Source organism: Alosa pseudoharengus, unplaced genomic scaffold (genome assembly GCF_046254945.1).
Source record: "Alosa pseudoharengus isolate Yale_2024_CS ecotype anadromous, Long Island Sound unplaced genomic scaffold, YU_APseudo_1.1 YU_APseudo_1.1_scf_22, whole genome shotgun sequence".
NCBI lineage: Eukaryota > Metazoa > Chordata > Actinopteri > Clupeiformes > Clupeidae > Alosa > Alosa pseudoharengus.
Genome location: NW_027468680.1, coordinates 15,348,925 through 15,374,756, shown reverse-complemented (window position 1 = coordinate 15,374,756; position 25,832 = coordinate 15,348,925). Strand labels below are relative to the sequence as shown.

The 25,832-nt window shown below is 45.3% G+C and overlaps 2 protein-coding genes across 22 annotated transcripts in view; both read left to right on the top strand.

Moving 5' to 3' along the window:
• Window positions 1-4,807: 4,807 nt before the first annotated feature.
• c9orf72 (C9orf72-SMCR8 complex subunit) lies at window positions 4,808-10,202 on the top strand. Of its 2 annotated transcripts, none has more exons than XM_076300734.1 (10): window positions 4,808-4,885; window positions 5,397-5,996; window positions 6,122-6,217; window positions 6,409-6,473; window positions 6,645-6,717; window positions 6,867-6,986; window positions 7,339-7,577; window positions 7,992-8,049; window positions 8,155-8,264; window positions 9,061-10,202. In XM_076300734.1, the coding sequence occupies exons 2-10, from the start codon at window positions 5,541-5,543 to the stop codon at window positions 9,245-9,247; spliced, it is 1,404 nt and encodes a 467-aa protein (XP_076156849.1). In that variant the 5' UTR covers window positions 4,808-4,885; window positions 5,397-5,540; the 3' UTR covers window positions 9,248-10,202. The 2 variants fall into 2 exon arrangements, with proteins under 2 accessions (XP_076156849.1, XP_076156850.1); XM_076300735.1 differs by lacking the exon at window positions 4,808-4,885 and adding an exon at window positions 4,930-5,030.
• Window positions 10,203-10,513: 311 nt separating this feature from the next.
• The window catches only part of kiaa1109 (KIAA1109 ortholog), a 54,945-nt gene continuing 39,626 nt past the window's right edge, over window positions 10,514-25,832 (top strand). For all 20 annotated transcript variants that reach the window (XM_076300732.1, XM_076300731.1, XM_076300730.1 and 17 more), the window contains exons 1-27: window positions 10,514-10,635; window positions 13,215-13,326; window positions 13,460-13,576; window positions 13,808-13,886; window positions 14,037-14,101; window positions 14,374-14,548; window positions 14,682-14,763; window positions 14,917-15,110; window positions 15,911-15,990; window positions 16,176-16,314; window positions 16,490-16,646; window positions 17,182-17,260; window positions 17,547-17,638; window positions 17,837-17,954; window positions 18,137-18,292; window positions 18,454-18,551; window positions 18,975-19,156; window positions 19,319-19,425; window positions 19,786-19,979; window positions 20,362-20,559; window positions 21,162-21,299; window positions 21,533-21,709; window positions 23,027-23,155; window positions 23,260-23,379; window positions 23,715-23,995; window positions 24,508-24,752; window positions 24,874-25,072. In XM_076300732.1, the coding sequence (XP_076156847.1) occupies window positions 13,227-13,326; window positions 13,460-13,576; window positions 13,808-13,886; window positions 14,037-14,101; window positions 14,374-14,548; window positions 14,682-14,763; window positions 14,917-15,110; window positions 15,911-15,990; window positions 16,176-16,314; window positions 16,490-16,646; window positions 17,182-17,260; window positions 17,547-17,638; window positions 17,837-17,954; window positions 18,137-18,292; window positions 18,454-18,551; window positions 18,975-19,156; window positions 19,319-19,425; window positions 19,786-19,979; window positions 20,362-20,559; window positions 21,162-21,299; window positions 21,533-21,709; window positions 23,027-23,155; window positions 23,260-23,379; window positions 23,715-23,995; window positions 24,508-24,752; window positions 24,874-25,072 (3,701 nt within the window). In that variant the 5' untranslated portion in view covers window positions 10,514-10,635; window positions 13,215-13,226. The remainder of the gene's footprint in view (window positions 10,636-13,214; window positions 13,327-13,459; window positions 13,577-13,807; window positions 13,887-14,036; window positions 14,102-14,373; window positions 14,549-14,681; window positions 14,764-14,916; window positions 15,111-15,910; window positions 15,991-16,175; window positions 16,315-16,489; window positions 16,647-17,181; window positions 17,261-17,546; window positions 17,639-17,836; window positions 17,955-18,136; window positions 18,293-18,453; window positions 18,552-18,974; window positions 19,157-19,318; window positions 19,426-19,785; window positions 19,980-20,361; window positions 20,560-21,161; window positions 21,300-21,532; window positions 21,710-23,026; window positions 23,156-23,259; window positions 23,380-23,714; window positions 23,996-24,507; window positions 24,753-24,873; window positions 25,073-25,832) is intronic.

Below are 25,832 nucleotides of genomic sequence, written 5' to 3'. Positions count from 1 at the left end.
ATGTGTTTAAGGTGTGTGTGTGTGTGTGTGGGGGGGGGTATGTGCGTGATTGTGTGTGCGTGTGTGTGTGTCATCATAATGACGCAAAAAAATAACCTGCGCGACCTTGCCATGTTCTGTCAGGTCTGCTGAGCTGGTTGGAAAGAATAGCAGATGGTTTGTATGAGTGTATGGGTGACTGCCTGTGCATACCCTTCTAAGTGCTTTGGTTTATTTTTATGTGGTGAAGAATAACAGTTTATTTGTGATTGAAATTAGATCTTGGGTTCATTTAATATGTGTGTGTGTGTGTGTGTCTGTAAGAGAGAGAGAGTGTGGGTGTGAGTGTGTGTGTGTGTGTGGGTGAGAGAGAGTGTGAGTGTGAGTGTGTGTGTGTGTGTGTGTGTGTGTGTGTGTGTGTGTGTGTGTGAGTGAGTGTATGTGTGTGTCTGTTTGTGTGTGTCTGTTTGTGTGTGTGTGAGAGAGCGAGATAGAGAGAGCGAGATAGAGAGAGTGTGTATGTCCACGTGTGAGTGTACATGCATTTCTATTATGTATCAGGTTTTGCTCTCCCACACAAAAACAGCAGTTCATTAATGTGAATGTGGTTTCCAGTTAGCTGCCGAGTCCATAAATATGAGCGAGTTCTCCCAGTACGTGGAAGTAAAACATCCGAGGCTGTCTGCGCTTGATGGCCCTGCAGCCCCCCCGGTGCTCGGGAGCGGGGAAAGGGAAGCAGCAGCATCTCTGACAAACTGCTTTAATGAATTGGCCCTTAACGAGGGGCCTCAACAAACAGACCACGGCTTAACGAGGCCGTGCCGCCGAATCGAGTGTTTAACGAGGCACCCTCCAAGTGCGGAGGTCTGACCAGCAAGGCCAGCATCTTGGATGTGACCCATCGCTACATGTATGAACACGACATCTCACCCCCCATCCCTCACCCTGCTGTTTGTGTGCATCTTCAGAGAGAAGCCACTGCCAAGCACACTCTCTCCGGCAACCCAATTTATGCCTTCGCCTGAGAGGCGCTCATGACAGTGGACATCAGTCAATTACATGGTGTGTTTTGCTGAATGTGTCTCACGCTGAGCCGAGTAATGATGTGTCGGCTGCGTCTCCAGTTTAGACGTTTTGACTGAGTGCGTATTTATATTTCTGCCTTTGTTTGAGCATGTCTGTGTGTGTGTGTGCATGTGTGTGTGTGTGTGTGTGAGAGAGAGAGATAGGGAGAGAGAAGAGAGAGAGTATGAGTGTTTGTATTTGTGTGTATGTGTCAGTCACACAAGGTCATTCCTCCTCTTCACAGCCCTTTGAGGCTAGGCAGAATGAATGCGGCTAACTCTGAATACATTCCAGGATACCTTTACTACAGCGTCATTTGTCTCCCAATCATACGCTGTAGTGAAAGCAGCCTGATTCACCCGCAGATTTACACACACACACACACACACACATACGCACACAGAGAAATATCACAGCTGTCAACAGCAGAGAAAGGGGCGGCACTGAACACCTGGTTGTGCATTTGCACCCGCCCCAGAGACGCTGCGCTGATTAAACTGACACAGACACACTTGCTGAAATGAAGGCCTTGACTTCTTGCCGCAGCAATGGCTCGCCGTTGTCGCGAATCAGTGCACCGAGCTGACAGCTTCCCACACATAGCCGTGAGTGACCCTGTCCACACACCTGCTAGGATTGGTCATGGGCCGTATATCTGCCGGATAATTGCCCGCCCCCCCTTCCCACACAGAGCGAGACGTCTGATGACACACACGGTGTGTGTCAGCGAAACTAAGGGATTGGGTCATCCTCGAAAGTAAGACCCAAGGTCACGTCTTCTTCAAACACAGTCACATAAAAGCTCCCACCCAGCCACCCAGCTTGGCAGTTGTCATCAGCAGCTTCTAGATGCTGCACAAGGTAGCAATAATCTTTTTCTCTCGCCACCTATCAGGAGGCCAAAGGCTGACTGCATATTTTTTTTTCATAGAAGACAAAAGTGTCACGAAAGAATGTTAAAGAAGCTTGCTGCAGACTGAATTAAACACGACAGGACACAGGGCGTAGATTAGACAGCAGAGAGGCCTGGATGTGTCAAACCTATGTGGGCCATGAATCCCCCCTCCTCCTCGTATCCCCCTCGACATTCAGGACGACCCCAGACAGATGAGCCAGAGCCCTAGCCTGTCCTCCTCAAGTGCTCCGGTCCTGCTGGGAGTCCACTGTGGAAGGTCCCCCCCGCAGCGCTGTGGGATCTCGCAGGTGAAGCTCTCGCCGCTAATGACTGGAGCCTAGTGAAGCGCCATGCTAGTGATAGAGACGGACGTGTCTGTTTCTCTCTATCTCTTTCTCTCTCTGTCTCTCTCTCTCTGTCTCTTTCTTTCATTCTCTGTCTCTCTCTTTCACTCTCTCTATGAACCAGACTGTTACAGGAGAGGGGTGGAGGGTCTCTCTCTCTCTCTTTCTCTGCCTCTTTGTTTCTGTCTCTCTCTCTCACTCTCTCTCTCTCTCTGAACCAGACTGATGGAGGAGAGAGGTGGAGGGTCTCCCAGCTGGCGTGAGGGTAAATGTGAAGAGTGATCAATGAGTGGAACGCACAGGGCATGAAGATCAAGGGGACAGAGCTGACCCGTTGTCACCTGCCACCGACAAAACATCAGCCATTCAACACGGTGGAAAAGCCCAGTCGGAATCAAATTAGATGACAACCTGACCTTTTAGGCTTGAAATGTAGTCACTGTAGTGAAGCTTTAGAAGGTACCATTAGTCTTTATAAAGGCTGACTGAATCATGAACAGTTGGTTTCACAGTGTTGGTGTGTGTGGGGGGGATGGGGGTGGGTGGTCAGATAATTATGTAATTTTGTTTTGACCAGTGTATTTCATAATTTCTCCAGCATGTATTCAAAGAAAGCTGGTTGTTGGTGTCAGAATTCACTACAAAAGGACTGGCCATGCATGTCGTTTTCTCTCCAGTGGCTGACAAAATGCACACTGAAAGCAAGGATAGTTTTTTTGTTGCACTGTCTCACATTTAATACACTTTATAGTCTGAGCAATTTAATGCATTTTATTGATGAGACTGAAATAGTTCAACTCAACTTACATGTTTCCTTTTAGTGGAATATTTTGTTCATAGATGAGAGTTGTTTAAGGATCATTGCATATGAGAATGGGGTGATAGTTTTTGGTCATACTTAAGTTTTTATTGTTATTGACAAATCATTATTTTCGTGATATGGTTTTATTTCCAGTTGTCTGTTTCTAGCCCTGTGTATCACTTTTTGTCTTCAACCAGCCGCCTATGTTTCCAGCCTTGTGCCTGATTAATCTAATCTGAAGTTATGTAAAACTGCCCAATTACAGTATGGAGGCTATATGAATGACTCTCTGACCTTAGATGTGTGCGTGTGTGTGTGTATCTCTCTATGCTATTTATGTGTCCAAGGTATTGAGTGAATTTATGTGTGTGGATTTGCAAGAATTATTTTTGAGAAGGCGTTAGACAGGAAGCAATAGAGAAAGATATGGGGGGGGGGGGGGGGTGTTCTAGTGCAGATCCAGTGTTCCACACCAGAGAGTAATTATGAAGAGATAACGGCATTTCTAGCGGAGATAAAGCTTATGCAAAGAGCAAACATGACAACCGTTAATCAGACCAATGAGTCTGCTTTCAAGGGTCACACACACACACACACACACACACTCTCCCCCCCCTCTCTCTCTCTCACTCACTTTCCTTCCATCCTTCTTTCCCTTCCTTCTCTCTCAAACAGAAAGTCACTCACATAAATAATCTACATACATAAAGCAGGAAGACTTACATTTGGGAAATATGTAAATGGTGAAAGTCATACATTCTCTCACACACATGCATACTCTTAAATGGATTAGAAGTCAGATCCACATATCACACCTCTCTGATACTGCTGTGTATAACCTGCTCTGTTGAGGTACAGAGAGACGGTTGCTAGGCGCTGGTCTGAGAGTGTTGCTATTGGTCCTATTATATTGTTACCATGACAACAGTAAATGCCTCCCTCATCTGATGGCCATGTGAAGAATCACCTGGGAAATTCTTTACACAGAAAGGCATATTTTTGAAATGCAAATTAGCAATCATGGTGTTGGAAAATTCCCAGGTGCATCTAAGTCACAGCTAGATCTTAAGGAGTGCATGCTGTCTCAAGTAAGTTCAAATGATACACCTTGGCTCAAAACTATGCAGGAACATAGACAGGCCTAAAACTTGGCAATGTATTTTAGTGAGAATGTGGTGTTATGATATGTTGATATATTTGATGGAATTTAAACTTCAGCATGTAAAATATCTCTCAAATGATATAGATAGATAGATAGATAGATAGATAGATAGATACTTTATTGATCCCCAGGGGAAATTCAAGAAACACAAAGACACGGAGCTACCTCGACATGCTGCCGGTATACATTTGGTAAGGCCTACATAACATTATAATCATGTTTATCAGGCTACCAGGCATTGTAGCACTGTTTCTATTATCTTGACTTATCCCCCCCCCCCCCCCCCCCCCCCCCCCCCCCTCTGATGTGCTAATAATGTGAATAAATGTGTCTTCCACATGACATGGGCTGGGGGGTGTGGCTTTAACACCTAGCGTTCACAACCGGGCTACTTTCAGTTGTTCACAAGGGCACTGGTACAATCTCCGAGTTAAGTGCGTATCAGTGAATATCGATTTAGAGATGCAGAACCCAATGCAGCACCACAACGCCTCACTGCGACAACTCCAGTAAAGACAGGTTATGTTGTCGGTCATCGATAGAGGGCGACATCTACTATTGTTTTGTCGAGTCAACTATACTTGATTTCTTCTTCGACCTTGTAAACTGTTCCAGTATCAGGTATCTGGACTGTTGAGGTATTGTTATTTTTTTGTTTGTTTTAACGCTGCAACGTTTGTGCTACGATGACATTTCATTAGTCTCAGTAGGCTACTGTTTTGATAAAGGAGACTAAACTGTGCAGCTGTTGATGTTTACAGGCTTACTGCTAACATTAGCAAGGTACGCTAACGTCAACCTCCTGTCTGTCAGAGAATATATCGCTAGACGCTAGCGTTAGTTGATTAACCAAATCTACATCGTTACAATATGTTTAGTACGCATATGGAAGAATAATATGTAGACTATACTTAGTATTTTACATATGGAAGGGATATGATTGGATGTTTTTGTTCACTCTAAAGAGAACGGTAACATCGCCATAAACCATTGACCTATCCTGAACTAAAATGTCACGAGATCACGGGGGTCATCAGGAAACATTTGAAATTGTCATCGCTCTGTCCGACCGTCACTTTAGTGTGGCAAATACTGTTTTGGACCTACTTCCTGTAAAGCTGAATGTAAGAATCTCTTTTTTTCCTGCAGATTTGAAAATGCTCCTGGGATATCATTGTTGCATGTTCTCCTGGCGTTTGGAAAGAACTGCCTGGTGAAGATTTGCACGACAAAGACAAGGCGTTGGGGTTTAATCCCTGAAGAGGTCTGTGTGTATGTTGTTGTGAGGCCACCATGTCATCTGGCTGTCCACCACAGTCACCAGCTGTGGCGAAGACAGAAGTGACGGTGGACGGCCCCTGTCCCCTCTTGGCCGCCACCTTTGCCTACTGGGACAACATCCTGGGTCCACGTGTGCGCCACATCTGGGCCCCAAAGCAGCCGGGCCCCGACTTCAACCTGTTGCTTAGCGATGGCGAGGTAACTTTCCTCGCCAATCACACGCTGAACGGAGAGATCCTCCGCAGTGCAGAGAGTGGTGCGGTAGATGTGAAGTTTTTTGTTCTGGCTGAGAAAGGTGTTCTCATCGTATCCCTGATCTTCGACGGGGAACTGAAGGGAGACAAGAACACTTGTGCCCTGTCGATTATCCTACCACAGACTGAACTGGGCTTCTACTTGCCCCTGCACAACGTGTGTGTAGAGCGGCTCAAGCACATCATACGCAAGGCTCGAATCTGCATGCAGAAGGCAAGTGTGTGTGTTTGGTATGATATGGTGTATGAAATAGGCAATGACAGTGACAAAGGCCATTGCGTCGTTGGGGTTTGGAGATGCGAAGGACTCTAATGTGTCTTTATTTGTTCCTATTATAGGGTTTCAACATCATCTCTGTTCTGACTTCTGAGATCATACCCATCATCGAGCTCCTGTCTTCTATGAAAACTCACAGCGTACCGGAGGAAGTTGATGTAAGTGTCTGCCCTTCATACCTCCTCTCCTCACACAGTAGCTCATATCTACCCATACACAGGTTACAACCAGGCATGCACCAATAAGCTCAACTAGTAACACTGTAACATTCTCCTGTTGTTTTTTGATTAGGTTGAATTTTACAGGTTGATTTTGATTAGGTAGTGCTTACTTGTTTGTTTTTTTACAGATTAAAGACACTGTGCTAAATGATGATGATATAGGAGACAGCTGTCCTGAGGATTTCCTGAAGAAGTAAGCATTCTTAGACTAGCTGTGTCTCCAAAGAATGTGTGTGTGGTTCCATTTTTATCGTGTGCGTGTGTGTATGTGTGTGTGTGTGTGTGCATGTGTTGTTGAGAGATTAGAATGGACCCACAAGTTGTCCAGTCATAGTTTGTGTTTATATGAGAATGTGTGTTTTAGGGCCGTCAGCTCTCACTTACAGACCTGTGGCTGCTCCATGGTAGTTGGCAGCAACCCAGAAAAAGTGAATAAGGTAAACACACACACACACACACAAACACATATATACACACACACACACACACACACACACACACACACAATTTCTCTCTTGCATTCACACACCCTCAGAGGTTTGTATACGATCTGACAGTGTCACCGCCGTTGTTTGCTCTCCTGTAGATGGTGCTGACACTCTGTCTGTTCCTCACCCCCACTGAGAGGAAATGTTCTCGCCTCTGCCAAGCCGACGGCTCATCCTGCAGATACGATAGTGGTTTGTTTGTGCAGGGCCTTCTGAAGGTGAGTGTGTATTTCTGTGTGTGTGTGTTTGTGTGTGTGTGTGTGTGTATTTATTTGTCTCTCTCTTTGAGAGAGAGAGAGAGAGTCTATTTGTGTAAGTGAGAGAGACTAAAAATATCAGACTTTGGCTTTTACTTGTAAACACAACTGTAGTGTTTGTTGATATTACAGTTGTATCGGTGTGCCAGCAAGCATTTACTTTTTGTATTGAGAAGTCAAGCTGTGTCGGGTGTGTGTGTACTCACAGTGCTGACCGCTGACCTTGACTCTGTTGCTGTTGTTTTGTTTTTTCTATTCTATTCTATACGCCATCTGTGGGGACTTGGACTTTCCTGTTTCTTCCCCTGGGCAGGATGCCACGGGTAGCTTCGTGCTGCCGTACCGGCAGGTGCTGTACGCACTGTACCCCACCACACACATCGACGTGGACATCAACACCGTGAAACAGATGCCGCCGTGCCACGAGCACACGTACCACCAGCGCCGCTACCAGCAGGCCGAGCTGAGCGCCCTGTGGCGCGCCCCCAGCGAGGAGCTCGTCGGGCCTGACAACAACCTCACGCTGCCGCACGACTCCTTCACGCCTGACTTGTGAGTACGGGCCGCCCAGCACCGCTAGTGTTGTCACACACACACACACACACACACACACACACACACACACATACACACACTACACACACACACACACACACACATCCCTGCTCTTCTCTCTCTGAAGTCCTGCTTCTGATTGAGCACTTTAGAGTTATGTGACCTTGTAAAAGTGCTTTTATGTTTTAGATAGCTTTTACATCAAGAGTCTCCCTGGGATGTTAAAATGATCTACAGACATATGAACCTCTTTAAAAAATCTTATACAGATGATTATATAATGTCAGTTTCAGAGTACATTTGCTTGCATAGTTTGTCTCAGATATTAGACCATTTTCAGATATTTGTAGTCTGTTGAATATTTTTATTGTTCAAAGTAATATATTTTTACCTGTCTGTTTGACCTTGCAGGAACATATTCCAGGATGTCATGCACAAAGACACACTGGTCAGATCATTTATAGATGAGGTAAGGCAATCCTCGTGATGTTATAACTTTATTCTTGCCCTCTTTCCACACATTCAATATTTCATGGTGTGTGTGTGTGTGTGTGTTTGTGTGTTTTTCCTGCAGGTGTTCCATTTGAAACCAGGGCTTCAGCTGCGCAATGTCTATCTCTCCCACTTCTTGCTGCTCCTCCACAGGAAAGCGCTCACACTGCTGCGCTACATAGAGGATGAGACGTGAGTCTCTCTCTCTCTCTCTCTCTCACACACACACACACTACACACACACACACACACACACACACACACACACACACACATACACATACACTACACACACACACTACACGCACATATACACAGACACACACACTCACTACACACACACACTCACTACACACACACACACTCACTACACACACACACACACATACACACACACACACTCACTACACACACACACACTCACTACACACACACACACACATACACACACACACACACACACACATACACAAACACACACACATACACTACACACTACACACACTCACACACACACACACACACATTCCACTGGAAGATTAGTCATGTCAGCAACTTAGATACTTCAAAGTGACGCCAAATTACTTTTTCTCTCACTTCCTCTCTCACTGAATTACATGCAAAGATGTGGGCTTATATCCGTGATGCCCAAATGCTGCACATAGTAAATGACATAGACAGATTACCCCTCCAGATCTCACTTGATTTTTTACGTCAGCAGCATGAGTGGGCTAGATTTATAACTCAAGACAAAATGAGAGCACTGTTGCAAAACTGTGCTCTTGTTTCGTTGGAACTCATAATTAATGATTCATCGATTAATTCAATCAGTTGCAAAGTCGTACGAGTAATTAAATGTCAGCTATTGCATATGATGACTATTTGGCATGCAATCTCCTCTGGTTAAAATGTCTGATAGAGTGAAGCGATTCTTTGGTTGTCCATTTGCAGTAAGTTGACTGTGGTGGCTGTTATTTTCTCTGTTTAGTCAGAAGGGCAAGAAGCCGTTCCGATCCCTGAGAAGCCTGAAGACTGACCTGGACCTGACCGTAGAGGGCGACCTGAACATCGTCATGGCCTTGGCAGAGAAACTCAGGGCTGGGCTTCACTCCTTTGTGTTTGGCAAGCCCTTCTACACCAGTGTGCAGGAGCGCGACCTTCTCATGAACTTCTGAGCTCTGTCGGCAGTATTAACACGATTGTGTCTTCATATCAGAAGGATGCCTTCCATATGGTTGTCACTTGTTGTTGACTATGAATGTGCTGCTAACAGCTCTGGAGATTGACAGTGGCATTCTATCTGAGGCCATTAGAGTTACTATATGTGCTTGATGGTAATCAGGAAGTTTAAGGTGTAACTGGCAAACTTGTTGTGGCATGAAGTGAGCCATTTTATGTGTTTACATATTTGTATTATTTGTATTATTTTGAAGCCATTTGTGATTGATTTTGCACACTGTGAATTGTATGTTGTCTGCTGACAGCTTTGTGGAATCTCAAGATGAGAATTATGGTTGTTTTTCAACCCTGTACTTTTCTTTTTGTTTGGAATATCAAAATGGCCATATGTACATAATGTACATTCTTAAAATCTGCTCACATTCTAACACCTATCGATGCTCTGGTTAGGTTTTAGTAATGTTGTGTGTTTGTATGCTCAAAGGACTGTACAGAAACAGTGAAAAAATACTGTATCTTCACATCTCTGTCCTCTCCTGCTCAACTGGAGTTTGGGTTACATGTGACCTTAGGTAATAGACTGATTAAAATCCTGAATGTATTACTGTGTTGGTTTCAAGAAAAGTTTGATATTCCCCCATTCATTAGTTATTTTACAGCTGTCTTTTTCCTATCAGTGACTGGCATTCATTTGGAGTGAACTAATGGTGAATGTGTGTATGTGTTCTGGTGTGAATACACATGTATTCTTTTCTGAACGACCAGAGCCTATATTTTGAAACAAATACTGATTGTGATACTGTTGGTCTTAACATGATTAACTACAAACCAAAAAAATCACAATGTCTATTAACTTAACATTATTGATACACGACAGAATGTGTGATTCTAAAAATGTATATTGTTTATGCACGTCCGATTTTATTTAATGTGTAATGAAATAAAAAAAATAATACGTGGATGTATTTTGCTTACTGAACAGCATGCTTTGCGACATTCTCAGCGAGTTAGCATTGCAACCCAAAAGCTCTTTAACGCTCAAATGTGAAAATCAAGAAATTACAATTTTGTTATAACATTAATAGGAGAACGAGTATTTTATTGGCTGACCGTTGTGTCATTTACGGTTTATTTTGATGGTATCAGAGCCCGTCTAGACATTCTCTGATGGTATTCTCAGCACACACATCCTATTGGTGTGTTTGTGCACGTGATTCGCGCAGCAGGAAGCGCAGACATTCTACATGTAAATAATCCGGAAAAGAGCCGTCGCTGTGTGGGACATGAGATATGAATGTGACGCTGTGTGAGGGGATACGAAACCTGCCTAACTCGAGGTTATGGATATCAGATAGACACGTTCTTCCCCACTTAATGGCCTGAGGTCAGTGCTATGCTTCTTTTAATTTAACGTGTTGAATTTGCCTGTGGAAGTGTCAGAAGTCATTGGGGTGCGGCCTGTCGAAGCTAGCTGGCTAACGTCAGTGCATAGCACACCTGCTGAATTGACAACACAAATCGCTGTCCAAGGATGCTTATTGTTCAGTGTCTTTTCAGTTCCCGGTAGCTATTCAGAACGCTCATTAACTTGACACGTATTTTAAATATGTATCATGCTGTAGGCTAGTGCCTTCAACATTGCATTAGCTTTTGAGTTTAGAGCTAATGTTAGCTAACTTGCTTTGCAAACTGGTGAAAGTACCAAGTATGGCTGCATTGATTGTCTGGTACACAACTGAATTCGTTAACCATTAAGTTAGCTGATTCCAGGTAAAGTAGGCCTACTGATTTCATGTTGTCTCAGACCTCTGACCGTTTTAATGGACCTCCCTGCAGAGGGTAAATTCATACGTCGCACATAGAACATGGTTTTAAGCCATCACGAAATTGAATGGTAGTCTCGCATTGTTTTTTTCAATCCGGTGTTGTCAAGAACGCATTCCTTCTCGTTTCACATTACTGATTTTATTGTCAGCAACTTTTCTGAAGTGTAACGTTATTATTTGTGTGATTTGTTGTTGTCCATTTGCTGATTTGCTAAGCCCTCAACTAAGCTGGCACCGTCACTCACACTCATTCACCCGCCAGTTGAGACTGTTATGAAAATCACCTCCACTGACGATTATATTATCCACGTTATAACATAATACGTTACAATGTAGCATACACAGTATTTGTTTTTAATGCCTTTGTCCTATGTGCTGTGATCTCTCTACTGAAGATCACGAGTTATGTGGAGCACAACCAACGTTTTGGCATGGCTGTAGATGTTTTGATTTAATACTCATTGATTGTTTTGATTGTGATCCTGATCTTTGAAGTAGCCTACCTATGTCTTAGGTATTTCCCTAGAGTAGATTTTGGAAGCCTGTAACAACCTGGCCAGTGAGATGCACAAGAGACAAGTGTAGTCTGATTTGTTTTTATGGATTCTGTTATGGAAAGTTTGTCTCATTGCAGATTTATCAGAACATTTGACAGCTGATTCTTTTAAACAGAGGTTGACTGTTTCCTTTTGAATGGTGATGAATGGTGACACTGATCTGCAATTTTCGTTCTTAGAATTATTATGTATAAGGACACATTGTGTAGCGTAGTTTGGAGTCTGAGATGTGTTTAGGCTCATGCCTCAAACAACAATAATTGAATGCCATGTCCAATGCGCAGTAAAGAAAACAAAACTAAAAGTAGCTTTAAGTGTTACTCACACTATCAGCATCTAGGTTAGCTGGTAGATTAAACCTCAGAAATATCTTTGCCACTGCGACACAACGTAACACACCCAGTGCAGCAAAATCACACACACTAACAGCCCTTATTCTCCCCGTCTTGCTGTTAAGAGGATCACCTTTTCACATGACTGTACACACTGAGATGCAGATTATCACTAAAGCAAAGATTATTACTGAGTCTCTCTCTTTCACTCTCTCACTCACTCACTCGCGCACACACACACACACACACACACACACACACACACACACACACACACACACACACACACACACACACACACACACACAATCTCTCTCTCCATCACAAAAACACATAGTGTATTCTCAAACACACACAATCTCCCTCTCAATCAAAAAAACACATGGGTATTCTCAAACACATACACATTCAAATGATTTTGGTATGTGTGGAAAAAAAGAAGATTTTGGCCACTCTGTGACTGACAGAGACTGGGCAGCTGACACTGTTTAATATTTCATACATGGACATACAGGGCAGCATACAAGGCAGTGTCTGTAAGTATTGTCTGTGTGGGCACTGTTGTGTGTAGGGCCCGCTACAGCTTCAAAGGATTTCAGTGTATCTGCTGTGTGTGGGCTCTGCGAGAGAACATGGGCTTTGTTTTCAGTCTGCACTGTGCATCAGTATCTGCATCCATTTGAAGCCATGTTTTTGGCCATCTATTTTTCTTGGCTGGAGCCAATACTTTGTGTGTGATTTAAAAAAATATATATAATTATAATATAATATAAATCATATAGAATTATTTACCGTTTTGGTCGAAGTCTGTGAGTTTTTGTGACGTGAACTGCATCTTTATTTAGGATCACACAATATAGGTTAACAGATGTGTGAAAAGCACTCTGGTGCTTACAGTACACCACATTATGATGCCTTGTTAGGTTGCTGTTTGGTGTTTAAGTGTGAACTTTATATGTGAATGAACGTCGTTTAAGATAGGAAGCAGAAACATATTTTCTAAAATGCCGTCCAAGGTGTACACATTTGTTTGTCCCAAGACACCAGAGATGGCTGGCTTCATTTAGAAATGTAGCTTTCTGGGCCGTGGTTAAGTCCTGCTGGATGGTGAATATATATAACTGGTGTCATTGCTTTGGTATAACTTGACTGTGTGTGTTAATCTGGTGGATCAGGTGCTTAAATCGTTTTTGCTTTTGTGTCTGTGTGTGCACCATATGTCCCTCTCTATGTTCACTCAATTCTAAGATTGGAGTGGAGATGGAATCGAGCAAACCCAACAACACCTTGCCCTATGGGCTGGATGACTTGGAGGACTACCTCAACCAGCGGGACTCCAACTCAGTCTGGCTGTTAGTGGGTAAGTGTGTGAAGAGTGAAGGATGCGGCACAGACTGTTTTTGATGGAGGGGCAATATTTGACATGGACAAGAGTGTGTCTCTAACTGTGTTGTGTGTGTGTGTGTGTGTGTGTGTGTGTCTTTATTCTGCAGCTACCATCTTGTCCTGCGGATGGATCATCTACCTGACCTACTACAACTCCCGCAACATTGGCCTCATCCTCACACTCATCATTAACAAGCTGTACAAGAAGGGATATATCCACATCGGTACTGTGAACTCTCAAGTGTAGTGTACATGTATATAATGCGTTATGTAGATGCCTAAAGTACTTATGATGATCGTGGAGTGATGGTATGCATTCATGTAAGGAGTCATAAATCTAGTGGGCATGCAGATATGCACGTTTAGATGTAACATGTTACTGCCTAGTTTCCTGCTAACATTCATGGTTCTTTAAGAGCTGCTTATGTGTGTCTTTTCTTTCTTTTTTTTTACAGGCTCATTTTCTTTTTCCGTGCTGTCGGGGAAGGTCATGTTCAGAGATGTTTACTACATTGATGAAGACATGTCTATTAGGTAACCCCACCTACTGCATTCCATAGTGGCATGACACGCGCACTCTGTGTTTACTCTTGCAACATGGAACACAGTGTGTTCTATTTTGCCTAGCTGATAATGCTGAAATAGCTTTATGAATATGTGTGATCTATTCCATTTTTGTGTTAGAATACAAGATGGCTTCCTCATATTCCGCTGGTGGAAAATGTACAACCCCAAGCAAAAACAACATGGTGAGATTCCATATGTCTTTTTCCTCCCACATTCCTCCTCTCACACACACATGCAACCACATGTCAGGGTAGGAACAAGTGATCTGGAGGCAACAGGTTGTTGAGGAAATATCCATTGTCAGTTGCTGCATCCTGTAGACATATTTAGGTCAACCACTGAACTCGGGATCACGTTTCAGGTTTTCAGTCACCTTGTTGGTCGTGTTTCAGTGAGCTCACGATCCCATCCTACCCTCTTAATTGGTGGCCATGTTGTTTGTTTTGGTTTGCAGACCCTAAGGCGGAGACGCGTCTGTACGTGACGGTGAATGGTTTTGAGTTCCACGTGTACAACCGAACGGACCTGTATGCTCGGCTACAGAAGACCTTTGGCCTGGAGCCCACTCTCATCCCCCCCAACAGAGATGAGGAGAAGGGCAGAGAGGAGCTGGACAAGCCTCTGGACAGGTCAGACAGCAGGAGCATGTCCTTTCCATACATGACCTGTAGCTGTACTGCCTACTGCCCTCTAAAAGAGATATTGAGATGGTCACGTGATGTCTTTGTTCTTATCTTGACCTCTTTGTTTTTGGCTTATCAGTGTCAATATCCAAGCTGAAGCACAGGACCCTTCATCATCCTGGAGGTCTCTCATCCCCGTGGTCAAATTCAACATCAGCACAGTAAGTTCCGCCTTAAAAGCATATGGACTGGAATGCATGCTTGTAATACACAGCGTAAGGCCATTGTTTCACTGAAGCCTGTACACTACATCTCACCATAAGAATGCTCTCTCTTGCCCCCTCGCTCCCTCTCTTGCCCTCTCCCTTTCTTAGGGACGCGTTGCGTTTGGGAACCACCACCTGCCCCAGACCCTGTGCGTGAACTTTGATGACGCTTTCCTCACGTACACCACCAAGCCTCCCAGCAGCCACCTGGACCAGTTCATGCACATCGTCAAAGGCTCCCTGGAGAACGTGCGCGTCATGCTGGTGCCCAGCCCACGCTACCTGGGCCTGCAGAACGACGAGTGAGTCTGACCCCCGTATCTCTTTCACCTTTGACCTCATGCTACCACTTGACCTTTCACCTTCTCGCCTTTGATTAAGTTGTTATAGTATATTTAGTATTTAGTACTTTAGTATCATGTTTATCTTCTACTGTTTCTATTGTACAGCAGAGTTTTCTTATATGTATATTACTTAGTGCATGTTGTGTGTGATGTCTGTATGCTACTGAGACCTTGAATTTCCCCTTGGGGATCAATAAAGTATCTATCTATTGCTGGCAGGTTTTATGCTAACTGCCTGGGTGAACTGTGTAGCAGATGTTTGAAAGGCAAAGATTGATTTACTTCAAAAAAGGTGCAAATCACTGTGCACACTTCAAGGTTCAAACTGATGGAGACCTGAGAATGTCAAGATGTTGCTTTGCATCTGAAAACAAAGGCTTTTTTGTCAGACTTTTTCACATTTTATGCAAAATCAGATTTTGATTTCATGTCATTGTCATTCATGTTTTGGAGGGTCTAGGGGTATCCTGTAATGTTCCCACCCTATCTATTCCCGCAATGTTTATACAGAATACCCCTAGTAGCTTTTAATGCTCCAGGGCATAGACAGAAACAGATGGAGCATCAGTTGCCATATAGAGACTCAGGAGGTGGCCAATTACAATAGACTGTTAATTATCATAGAGAGAGTATGGTTTAATTGGAGCATGACTGGATTGTGCTGAACCTCAATTAGGTATAATTGATTTGTAACTGACTGTAATGAACATGTAATTATTTGTTATGGCTGGGCTAATAGACTTGTCTGCCCCCTCCAGGCCACCGCGACTCATGGGAGAAGGCTTTGTAGTCTTGCAGTCTAACGATGTGGACATCTATTATTACCAGGATGAACCAGGTGTGTGTGTGTTAGTGTGTTTGTGCAGGTGTGTTGTTTTCGTCTCTGTGCATTTGGTCCATGTGGTCAGTGGTAATGTCCCTGTGGAACTGTGTGTGTTGAAGTGGGAATGTGCATTTCACTCAGATATGTCAGTGGATAGATCCTTGTGGGATATACATTGGTGTGTGTGTGTGTGTGTTCAGGGTTGGTTCCTGAGGAGCAGGACTCAGACGTGTGTTCTGAGGGAACCCAGCTTCAGGACCTCCCTCCCTGCTGGGGTCTGGACATCGTCTGTGGGAAAGGAACAGACTTCAACTACGGACCATGGGCTGACAGACAGAGGTGCTGTGCACATGTAGAAACACACACACACACACACACACACACACACACAAATGCTGAACTCACACACACATTTACAGGTAATATACACCTCATATGGAGACAGACACACACTATCAGACAGCAGAACACACAGCAGACACCCCGCGCAATAAGTGGTGCATTCCCTCTGCAGGGACTCGTTGTGGAAGTTCTTCCTGCCCGCTGACTACCAGGCAATGAAAGTGAGTGAGGTGGCCGCGCCAGGGAAGCCACGGCAGATCCTGGCCTTCGAGCTGCGCATGAACATCATCGCAGACGCCACCATCGACCTGCTCTTCACCAAAAACAGGGTACATGCACACTGACTCCTCTTTCTCTCTTTCTCTCTCTCTTTCTCTTTCTCTTTCTCTCTCTCTCTCTCACACTCACTCTCACTCTCACTCTCACTCACACACTCTCTCTCACTCACACACTCTCTCTCACTCTCACTCTCTCTCTCTCTCTCACTCACTCACTCCCTCACAGAATGCACTATTGGGCCCTAATGTGTATATCTGCAGCACTGTAGCTGTATCATGTAGAGCGCGCTTGTGAGACCATGCAATGAGAACGGGGCAGTGATGCAGATATTTGCTCATTTATTGACATGTCACATGGTGCAATACAGCAGAAATCAGTTGGGTAATTTGTAGCATTTTATTTAACATCTTGAGAAACATGACCTTTGAGGTTGACTTCATCCACTAGCCCACCAGTTGTTGTGCTCATCCGCTAACCCACCAGTGCTTGTAGTGTGGTGTGGCCTAGTTCATTAAATAGGCCACAATTTTTGCGAGCTGGTAAGTAAAGTTGAATCAGCATAACTGGCGTATTTTTGACCCACAGGAGACCAATGCTATCCATGTGAATGTGGGAGCCGGCTCATACCTGGAAGTGAACATCCCCATGACTGTTGGAGAAGATGGTAGAAATGCTCTCTCTCTCTCTTTCTCTTCCTCCCTCTCTTTCTCTCTCTCTCTCTCTCTCTCTCTCTCTCTCTCTCTCTCTATATATATATATATATCCTTCTCTTACTTGCTGGTAATGTTGTCTCTAGTTGTGTCCATCATCTGTGCTTTGACATTCATTGTTAAATGTTATGCCATATTGTCTCCAAACTGGATGCCCAGAGCTACTGGACATTATCATTGCTCTGGCTTCTGTCTGAGCAGCGGGATGACACCGTCCTGTCCATTGCGTTCCCTTCCCAGGTTACTCGCCCATCATTAAGGGACAGCTGTTGCACGTGGACACCACCAGCAGTATGCAATACAGAACTCTGCTGGAGGCCGAGATACTCCTGGTGAGTAGTGTGTGTGCGTGCATGCCTGCCTGTGTGTGTGTGTGTGTGTGTGTGTATGGCCCCACTTAAAAGACTATGCAGCATGTAAACTGACGAAAGGTTAAGGCATTTACTTGTGTGTGTATTCATGTGTTTATTTGTGTCTGTGCTGTCTCTGGGTCTTCTGTGTTCTCATGTGTGATTGCACTCCCCCCACAGTTTAATGTGAAGGCCAGTTACCCGCGCGTGTGGAACATGCCACAGTCCTGGCAGTGTGAGATCGAGGTCTATAAAGCCACCTACCACTTCATCTGGGCACAGAAGAACTTCTTCTCGGGTAGAGCATGCAGTACCAAAACACAGTCACATTTCTTTTCACACTTAAGTACACTTCCTGAGACGACAGAGACTTCCTGTTTGCGCTTGAACAACTGCTCAGTGTTGTTCTGCTTTCTGAGAAAGTCGAAAGTTTTGGTGATTTAAAAAAAAAAAAAAAATTTTTTGTGTGTGTGTGTGTAGATCTCATCCAGGATTGGGCCAGTGACAGCGAGCCTGACATCTACTCGTTCGTTCCGTACTCCTGGACGTTTAAGGTCCTCTTCCACCAGTTTGAGATGATCTGGGCGGCCAATCAGCACAACTGGATTGACTGCTCCACCAAACAGCAGGAAAATGGTAGGAGTCATGATGTCACTGCAAACATCTGCAAACTGTCAGTGGTTCATGAAGTCCTGAACATGACCACTCAGCTACAGAGTTAAACTGAAGTTATCTTTCCCTCCCTCTCCCTTCATCCCTCCCTTCTCTCACCCCTCTTTGTTCCCTTGTTCCTACAGTCTATCTGGCTGCATGTGGAGAAACCCTGACTATTGACTTCACTCTCCCCTTCAATGAGTTTGTCCCCACCACATGCAACACCTGCTTCCGCCTTAAGGTATGTTATGTATGCATAAGGCATACGCCTATATGTAAATGCACACATGCACAATGACATATTTAAACATATTTTTATACTTGTTGAATTTCTGTCTAGTCAGTTTGTGTCAAGTTCTTATTTAAATGAATAATTAGCAGTGCATGACAGAATATACATACACACCTGCATGGACTAATTTTGACACATATTTACATGCATGTATATGCACTCAAAATAACTGTGTGTGTGTGTGTGTGTGTGTGTGTGTGTGTGTGTGTGTGTGTGTGTGTGTGTGTGTGTGTGTGTGTGTGTGTGTGTGTGTGTGTGTGTGTGTGTGTGTGTGTGTGTGTGTGTGTGTGTGTGTGTGTGTGTGTGTGTGTGTGTGTGTGTGTGTGTGTGTGTGTGTGTGTGTGTGTGTGTGTGTGTGTGTGTGTGTTGCAGTCAGAAGACACAGACATGCGTCTTTCTCTGCCGGACTGCCACCCCAGCCGCTATTCCCTGCTCACGCTGGCCAATGACTACCAGGCCACTCGCACCCCCGACAACTCCATGCCCCCGGAGGGACACCAGGGGGCGCCACCCAAAACAAGCAAAGCCCGCTGGAGGAACATCACACAGCCCGAGTAAGAACACTCACACAAACACACACATTCACAAGTTTTGTTTGTTTTACTGATGCTTCATAGATGCACTGTGTACTTTTGCATATGCATATCTCATGATCAATTTCTGTCTGTGTGTGTGTGTGTGTGTGTGTGTGTGTGTGTGTGTGTTTGTGTTTTCAGGGCTGGCTGGGTGGACTGCTGGAGCGTCCCAAACTTCCTGCTCATCATCGACTACACCTGGCATCCCATTTACCCTCAGAAAGCCGACCAGCAGCTCAAGCAGTCTCGTGAGTGATTCTTTACAACCATCGCCTAAACACCACTCCGAGCTCTTTAGGGGTTGCCAGATGTGTAATTCACCCAAGGAAATGGATGCTCTCATTAGATGATAGCAGCATAAATCCCAGCCCATATGGTAGCACTAATATTTAAAGTGCATAATAAAATGAAAACTCTGCTCTTAGCTCCTGTTCACTTTATGTTCCTGTTCTCCCAAATGATTTGGGCTCTCCTTCCCTCCCCTTTCAACACAGTGTAGCTCTAGTGATTGGTTTGGTAGCATTCCGTTTTCTGAAGACTGCGTGGGTTTTTTAGTCTCTGATATGCTTCATAAAAATATAATGATTTCCGGGTCTTTCTGTGTCCAGTGTCGGAGATGGAGGAGTCCATGCTCTCAGCTCTGAGGCCACCAGAGCAGGTCCCTCCAGCGCCCCCTCCCCCACGGATGACCTCTGACCCCAGTGAGCTGCCTCCTGATAAGCTGCATGTGGAGATGGAGCTGAGTCCTGAGTCACACATCACTCTCTACGGCCCACTGCTGCAGGCACTGATCTCTATAAAGGTACACACACATACATACCATACACACATACGCATGTGCACATAAATACACATACATGCATTTAACACTCATTTGCATACATGCACACACATACATTCTCTTTCACATATATATATGTATATGTATATGTTATTTATTTATATATATATATATATATACACACACACCTACACTCACACACCTAAATCCATGACATTTGAGCAAATTAAATGAGTTGAGTTTTCTGATTCCACCTCTTCAAGCTGTCCTGCTTTTTTTTGTCCTTCATTATGGTGTCATTACCTACTCCACTGATGCATTGTGTTTGCGTGTGTTTTTGTTGTGTGTTTTTGGTGTGTGTGTGTTTGGTGTCTGTTTTTGGTGTGTGTGTGTGTCTGGTTAGGAGAACTACTTTGGCGAGGACGACATGTACACCGATTTTGAGGAGTGTGGGTCCAGCCCCGTGCTGAGCTCATGTTCGTCGTCGTTGGGGTGGACGGGGACCGTGGAGGAGAAGGAGACGCCCCATCCGCTCTCCCTCAGACCCTGGGACATCACCGTCCTCATCAACCTGCACAGGGTGCACGGACACCTACCCATAGTCAGTACACACACACACACATGCGCACACACACACACACACACATGCGCACACACACACACACACACACACACACACACACATACACATACATGCAGTCGCACACACACACATATCCATGTTCACACACATACGTACGCAGATGCCTGTGTGGAGTACAGTTTATACCACTGCTTGGTTGAATTTCTTATTGTTATTATTTACACACCTATGACACACCTCTTTGATTTGCATTTGCACAACTCTCATTGAAACTCATTGTAAGATAACATTGTGAGGCTTAAATAGAGCGAGCTAGACATGCTCAGTGGCAGAGGGGAACTCGCACCTCCCCACACACACGCGCATGCCATTGGGAGGGGAAGAAGGAAGCTAACAGTGTGAAGTTTTTGTATCGGTTTTCCAGGTATTGTCTAGGCATGTGTGCACCAGTTGCGCATATGTTTTTCTTTTGGCGTTCCTTGTAACTACACACTCATAACTCTCTCTCTCTCTCTCTCTTTTCTCTCTCTCTTTTCTTTCTCTCTCTCTCTCTCTCTCTCTCTCTCTCTCTCTCTCTCTCTCTCTCTCTCTCTCTCTCTCTCTCTCTCTGTGTACAACAGCACTGCAGCAGTGATGGGCCTGAGGGTCCAGCTGGCTTTATGGAGCGCCTCTGCTTTGAGATGAAGAAGACCTACAAGGAGACTTTTCTGCAGCTGGTCCTCTCACCACTACATGTTTTTGTCAGTGACAACTACCAGGTGTGTGTCTGTGTGTTGGAAATATGTTATTTTTAATGGGTAACATATTGTAAATGTTCTAGACTGTTGATGTATGTAAGATGTAAACGCACAGTACAGTCTGGCAGATAGATGACAAACTTGAACGCCGAAGAAGTCGCTCACTTCTGACACCATGTCGAGTTATTCCCATAATACCACAAAGAGTAATGTGTGTGTGTGTGTGTGTGTATGTGTGTGATTTGTGTGTGTAGCGCCCCTCTGTGGACGGTGTGCTGCGTGACGGGCACCTGAGTCTGTCGGGCCTGCAGATGCGCGCCCACGCCATGTTCTCCGCCGAGGGCCTGCCCGCAGGCAGCGACACACTGGAGTACGCCTGGCTCATCGACATGCAGGCCGGAGCCCTCACTGGGAGAGTCACCCTGCCACAGGTGTGTGTGGTGTGTGTGTGTGTGTGTGTGTGTGTGTGTGTGTGTGTGTGTGTGTGTGTGTGTGTGTGTGTGTGTGTGTGTGTGTGTGTGTGTGTGTGTGTGTGTGTGTGTGTGTGTGTGTGTGTGTGTGTGTGTGTGTGTGTGTGTGTGTGTGTGTGTGTGTGTGTGTGCGTGCGTGTGTGTGTGTGCGTGTGTGTGCGTGTGTCTTTGCGTGTGTGTGTGTGCGTGTGTGTGTGTATGTATTGAAGACAAGGAGTGTTTATGTGTGTGTGTGTGTGTGTGTGTGTGTGTGTGTGTGTGAAAGAATGAAAGACAGGGAGTGTGTGTGTGTGTGTGTTAAAGAATGAAAGACAGCAAGCGTGTTTGTGTGTGTGTGTGTGTGTGTGTGCGCGTGTGTGTGTGCGTGTGTGTGTGCGTGTGTGTGTGTGTGTGCGTGTGTGTGCGTGTGTCTTTGCGTGTGTGTGTGTGCGTGTGTGTGTGTATGTATTGAAGACAAGGAGTGTGTTTGTGTGTGTGTGTGTGTGTGTGTGTGTGTGTGTGAAAGAATGAAAGACAGGGAGTGTGTGTGTGTGTGTTAAAGAATGAAAGACAGCAAGCGTGTTTGTGTGTGTGTGTGTGTGTGTGTGTATGTGTGTTTGTGTGTGTGTTTGAATGAGGGGGAGTGTGTTTACATTGGTGTGTGGAAGTATGTGGATTTGTGTGCTACCACTGCAGAGAGAAGTGGTGTGTGTGCTACTCTATTTACTCTGCACTGCCTTTTCAAATACTTTTGAGAGTTTATATTCACCTTATTCAGCCCCGCCCATTTTTTTTAATTCCACGTTGTCTTTAAACTTCCGGTCGGCTAGCTACGTCTAGTTAGCTTCATTGGGATAACACGGCAGAAGAGGATAGAGAGGCTAACTTACAGAACAGCCGCTCCAAAGTCAGTTTTTTCCTAACTTCAGATAGGAAAGCTGTATAACAGAAAAGTCACCAAAATCCTAAATAGACGTTCCTAACTTTATGATGACCCATAATATATGATGCCAGTCACCTCGATAGAGCTCTGCTATCTCAATGTATCGCAATGGATGTACTGCTCAATCGGAAGTTCGGAGACAATGTGGGCAAAGCTAGCGCCCCCATGTTTGCGTGCGGAATAAGGTGAATAGGTTAATGGCAAGTAAATTGAATTTTCATAGTCCTGCATCCCCTAGACTAGTCAAATTAAGTTTGACATTGTTAAATCAATGATTCCACTGGAGGTCTTACAGTGTGCTGAATTGTGCAACTGGGAGTCTTAGGGTGTGTATAATGTGTCTGTGTGTGTGGTAGTGTGCCTCTTTACTGGAATGGGGCGAGGCGTTTGTGTTCCATGTGATGTCACGGGAGTTCCAGCTGGAGCAGCCAAAGCCATCGGTCACCTGCCAACACGGAGTGGACCGCAGAGTGTGTGACGCCAAGGTAACACACACACACACATACACACACACAAGACGCACAAGATGGAGAATCAATACTAGTACTAGTCATAACAAAATATTTTTTGTGTCTGTCTCTGTTTGTAGTCAACAACCCTGCCTGGTCCATGTCGAACATCTGAGGACCTGAAGTACACCATGACCCGCCTGTCTATGGATGGTGTGCAGCTCTTCATCGTGGAGCATGGCTGTGCTGCCAACATAAAGGTAAGACACACAAACACACCTCCATCATACGAGAGAGCAAGTGTAGGCCTACAGATGTAGAACCACCGTTAACCTCTTGTTTTGAATACCTCTGTTCTATATGAGCTTACTACACTACAGCATCTGCAATACATGTCAATGTTAGTCAGGGACATGTCCCTCTGTGTGTATCTGTGTTTTATCTCTGGTTTGTGTGTGTGTGTGTGTGTGTGTGTGTGTCTGTGTCTGTGTCTGTGTGTCTGTGTCTGTGTCTGTGTCTGTGTCTGTGTCTGTGTCTGTGTCTGTGTGTGTGTCTGTGTGTGTGTGTGTCTGACCTGTTGTTTGTGTACCCTCAGACGGGCGCTGTGCGTGTGGCCACCTGTAATCTGCACACGGCCACGGTGGGGGAGGGCATCAGCGCCGCCCTGCACGAGGTGGTCATCAGCCAGTTCATCGAGCAGCAGGAGGGGGCGCGCCTGGGCCTGCCCCCGCCTCTTCTGCGCCGCTCCCATTGGCTGGAGGCCGGCTCCGTTACCTTTAACCTGGTGACGGCCGACATCGCGCTGGCTGCTGACCACCCTGCCAAGTATGAAGTGCAGAAGAGCTTCCTGGAGCTGCATGACGCGTATACCAAAAGGTGTGTGTGTGTGTGTGTGTGTGTGTGTGTGTGTGTCCTGCTGCTATTCCTGTGGCCTGTTGACAGGACTAATGTGTGTTCAGTCTGTTAGTATAGTGTCTATCTGTGTAATACAGTGAGAACTTTAGAATGGTACAAGCAAGTAGAAGAACGTTGAGTCCGCACACCAGAAGCTGCTCCTTAGCGTTTTTTTATTTTTAGGCTATATCACAACATGTGACGTTTCGGGCCCCGGCCCTTCATCAGACGTCTGTGCGGACTGAACGTTCTTCTACTTGCTTGTGCCTTCCTGTCCAGCACCCAGTACTCAACTACTTGGATGTGCGTGCTGCACTCTTGAACTTTAGAATGGTAGAAATGATGGAATGTGCAGGGCTAACTAGGCTACATGTTTGTGCATAATGACAAGCCAATAGAGGCAGAGCAGCACTGGAGGTTGTGTGTGTGTGTGCCATGTCTGTATGTGTCTGGTGTTTGTGTGTTTGTCTAACGTTTGTGTGTTTGTGATGTAGGTTATATTTCCTGTGGCCTGATGAGAAGTTCAAGCGCACCAGGACTCGCTGTGGCTGTCTGGGCGGCTGCCGCTTCTTCGCCGGCTCTTCGGGCGGTGTGGACTTCTTCCGCCTGGACGAGATGACTCCCTCCTCGAGCTCCGCCTTCTCCTGCACCAGCGCCGAGAGTGACATGTGCTACGGCCAATCACTGCTGCACCCTGGAGAGCTGATCGTCACAAAGGAGACTCCCAAGCTTTCAGAGGGTATGACCATAAACCATAGCATTATTTATCTATCCCACTGTCATTGGTTGGCTTTTTGCTGAGGCTAATGCTGATTGGTTGGTATTTCTCAAAGGCTAATGCTGATTGATCTGGTTTGCAGGTAAGAGTATTGGTATCCATAGAGACACCTGTTCTCCTGCCCCATTGGTGAATGGCGAGAGGCAGAGCCAACAGCTCCTGAGCCTGCAGGTGCCCCAGCGTTCTCACAGTTCCGCCTCTTCCTCAGAGGAAAACTCCTCCTCCAGTGCTGCTCTGCCCCTATTGGCTGGAGAAAGAGATAGCCCCACCCCCAGTACAGAGTAAGTCTTTTTCTCTTTCTTGTCATTATGCACAAACATGTACCCTAGTTAGCACTGGCACATTCCATCATTTCTACCATTCTAAAGTCCTCACTGTACTACACTATACTAACAGACTGAACACACATTAGTACTCTCAACAGACTACAGGAATTGCAGCAGGACATGCACACACGGACACACACACACATACACACACACACACACACACACACGTATACTATACTAACTGACTGAACACACATCAGTCCTCTCAACAGACTACAGGAATTGCAGCAGGACATGCACACACGCACACACGGACACACACACACACACACGGACATACACACACACACACACGTATACTATACTAACTGACTGAACACACATCAGTCCTCTCAACAGACCACAGGAATAGCAGCAGGACACACACACACACACACACACACACACACACACACACAGACACAGGCACACACACGGACACAGACACGCGCACACTCACGCGCACACACACACACACACACACATACCACACACACCACACACACATACATACACTAGCACAGATGAGGCAGACAAGCAGACAGGACACACACAATGCACACATCGACAGAATGGGAAGAAGACTCAGTTGGTGTTTGTTGGAGCAGTGTTAAGTAGCCTTTGTTGCTGTGTTAACCCATTTACTCCTAAAATGCCTGCTAAAAACGCCTATAGAATCCTATGGCATTCTAGACTAAATAACCTTATTTCCTGAGGGTTTTCTGAAAACATA

Excerpts from the sequence above, each read along its gene's own strand:
- c9orf72 (XM_076300734.1), top strand. The coding sequence starts at position 5,541 with ATGTCATCTGGCTGTCCACCACAGTCACCAGCTGTGGCGAAGACAGAA. Across the intron at positions 6,987-7,338 it reads TTGTGCAGGGCCTTCTGAAG|GATGCCACGGGTAGCTTCGT; the intron begins GTGAGTGTGTAT and ends TCCCCTGGGCAG. Across the intron at positions 7,578-7,991 it reads GACTCCTTCACGCCTGACTT|GAACATATTCCAGGATGTCA; the intron begins GTGAGTACGGGC and ends TTGACCTTGCAG.